Source organism: Lactuca saligna, chromosome 8, assembly GCF_052625555.1.
Source record: "Lactuca saligna cultivar CGN05327 chromosome 8, ASM5262555v1, whole genome shotgun sequence".
Classification (NCBI taxonomy): Eukaryota; Viridiplantae; Streptophyta; class Magnoliopsida; order Asterales; family Asteraceae; genus Lactuca; species Lactuca saligna.
The window spans coordinates 148,932,299-148,934,583 of NC_136424.1; the positions used below are offsets into that span (position 1 = coordinate 148,932,299).

Sequence of the window (2,285 nt, forward strand, 5' to 3'; positions counted from 1 at the left end):
ATTATCCCTTAAAATCCGAAAATTTCTTTTTTTAATGTAGGTTAATCGACCAAAACATCATTCTGTTGAAATTTGTGTGATTATATGATACATGTTATCCTATTGTAATATCGTACACCCTCAGATCATGATCATTGATTTTATTCATCCATTGATCCAGAATTGTGCTTACGGGCACATAATAGATGCAAGAAATAATATATATATATATATATATATATATATATATATATATATATATATATATATATATATATATATATATATATTAGAAAATATGACTTTATATAGACCAAGAACAAAGAATTCCCAATTTCACGCACCCTAAAATGCGCATGTTAAATTGACCAAAGTCCACCCACTCAAACATTCCGGATATAACTTCGATAGATATCCATCTCCGACAACCGACTTCGATAGATATCCATCTCCGACAACCGACAACCATCTCCCCCGACGAAATCATCCGCAGGCTACTTCCATCCTACCGATTTGGCAGTGACATTTACCAAAAACAAGATATTTTTAAATATTATCTTGAATCGGAATTATTCTTAATTTCTTATTATATATTACAATTGTCCAATAATGTTGTTGTGGGGGAAGGAGGAGAGGTTGAGGTCAGACCTAGAGAAGACAGACAAGATGCTTGAAGAGAGAGGGTTAATGTTGGAGAAGATGACGAAGGAAATTGATAAGAAAGTCGAGACTCAGAAGGCACTCCAAACGGAAGCCGACATGCTGTTTCGATTCAGATTATTATGCAAGGTAATTAATTATCTCAGATATATCGTTATTAATTAAAACTGTAGATTTAATGAAAACTCTTGATTCATTGATTAATTGATTTCTTATTATAAATTGTCATTTACGTGTTCAGAGAATCCGGCCATTGAGAGAGACGGAACAACAAAATATGAAGAAAGAGGTAAATCATTCATGCATGCATGCATGGCTTCTTTATTTGAATTTATTATATGATTGATTTATATCAATTTTTATATTATGGATTATATATGATTATGAAAAGATTAATTGTATTTGTTAGGAAAGTGGGGATGAAATGGAAGAAAAATTCTCCGGGCTAAAGACCACTTATTTGCAAATGAGAAAATCCATGGGATGAAATGGAATGCAGATTAAATCTCTCAAATGTAAACAATTTCCCTTCATTGTTTCTTTTCTATAAATTGTGGTGCTTTTCTCCAGCATACTTTATTTTTGATCCCTCGTCGACCATTACTAGAAGTCACAACCCACAAAATGATACAAAACTTCAAAAAAATTCTTCAAATTACACGGTGTAACACTAATTCCACATAATATCGTAACTTCAATATATAACATTATTTCCAAACTAAATTCGATCATCTATATCACAAATTGGCAACCAAGTAAACCATTTGGGTTGTTGTAACTTGTTAAAACATGTGAAAAATATAGTGGATAAACTTATCAATTCATTTTCAAATCCTGACACTGCTACTCAGCCTTTGTAGCCATGAAGGTTCATCTGCAATGATTCCAGAACATGAGACAAAATCTTATGTTTGTAGCGGGGATTAGTCGGTGCGCAAAAACTATCCTCTAGGCCTCTATGATGTTAGAAAGTCTCCAATAATGATCCACTACCCTCTGCAATGTTCTACGTACGCTGGGAATGAAAACTATAGTTCTTGTTCTTGCTTATTCCTTTAAACTACTTCACTAAAACCTCTAAATCAATCTTGTGGGCCACTGATTCTTGAGTCTTAACACTAAACATGTTAGAACCATAAACATGCATCCCAAAAGGCTAAAACTATCGAAAAAATTGGTTTAACTAAATTTCATGAAATGGTTTTATCCCAATTTGGTAGTATTCTGGTGCAACTCATGAGTTGCACCACTTAGCTTTTGCAATAAATAGACTAAATAGATATACTAGTAATCCATTGTGATGAATACTAGAAGAGTATTACAAGAGTGTTACGATCCTTAAGGAATACTCACATTTATGGGTTAAAGTATACAAGATATTACTAGGTCATGGAAGGGTACCATGATGTAAATTAATGGTGGAGCTATATCATAGAAGTCCTAAAAACCCATTTATAGTTATATCCGTTGTGGAATCTAAAATCCCGCTGGAGCTAATTTTGATAAAAGAGGAGTTAATGTTCACTCTACTTTGTGCACGGTTTGCGATATTGTGTTGAGACAAGTGATGATCACCTCTTCAATTCATGTTTTGTTGCTTCCTCAATTTGATTCCAAGTTGCCACATGGTGGGGGATCAATCATTT

At 33.2% G+C, this 2,285-nt stretch overlaps 1 protein-coding gene across 1 annotated transcript; it reads left to right on the plus strand.

Annotated features, from left to right (window-relative positions):
* Nucleotides 1-385: 385 nt before the first annotated feature.
* Nucleotides 386-1,234, plus strand: LOC145012966 (uncharacterized). Its single transcript, XM_078971752.1, has 3 exons — nt 386-768; nt 881-928; nt 1,049-1,234. The coding sequence occupies exons 1-3, from the start codon at nt 589-591 to the stop codon at nt 1,124-1,126; spliced, it is 306 nt and encodes a 101-aa protein (XP_078827878.1). The 5' UTR covers nt 386-588; the 3' UTR covers nt 1,127-1,234.
* The last annotated feature ends 1,051 nt before the right edge of the window (nt 1,235-2,285 follow it).

Coding starts and splice junctions, on each gene's coding strand:
- LOC145012966 (XM_078971752.1), top strand. CDS start 589: ATGTTGTTGTGGGGGAAGGAGGAGAGGTTGAGGTCAGACCTAGAGAAG. Junction 769..880: donor GATTCAGATTATTATGCAAG/GTAATTAATTAT, acceptor TTACGTGTTCAG/AGAATCCGGCCATTGAGAGA. Junction 929..1,048: donor AACAAAATATGAAGAAAGAG/GTAAATCATTCA, acceptor TGTATTTGTTAG/GAAAGTGGGGATGAAATGGA.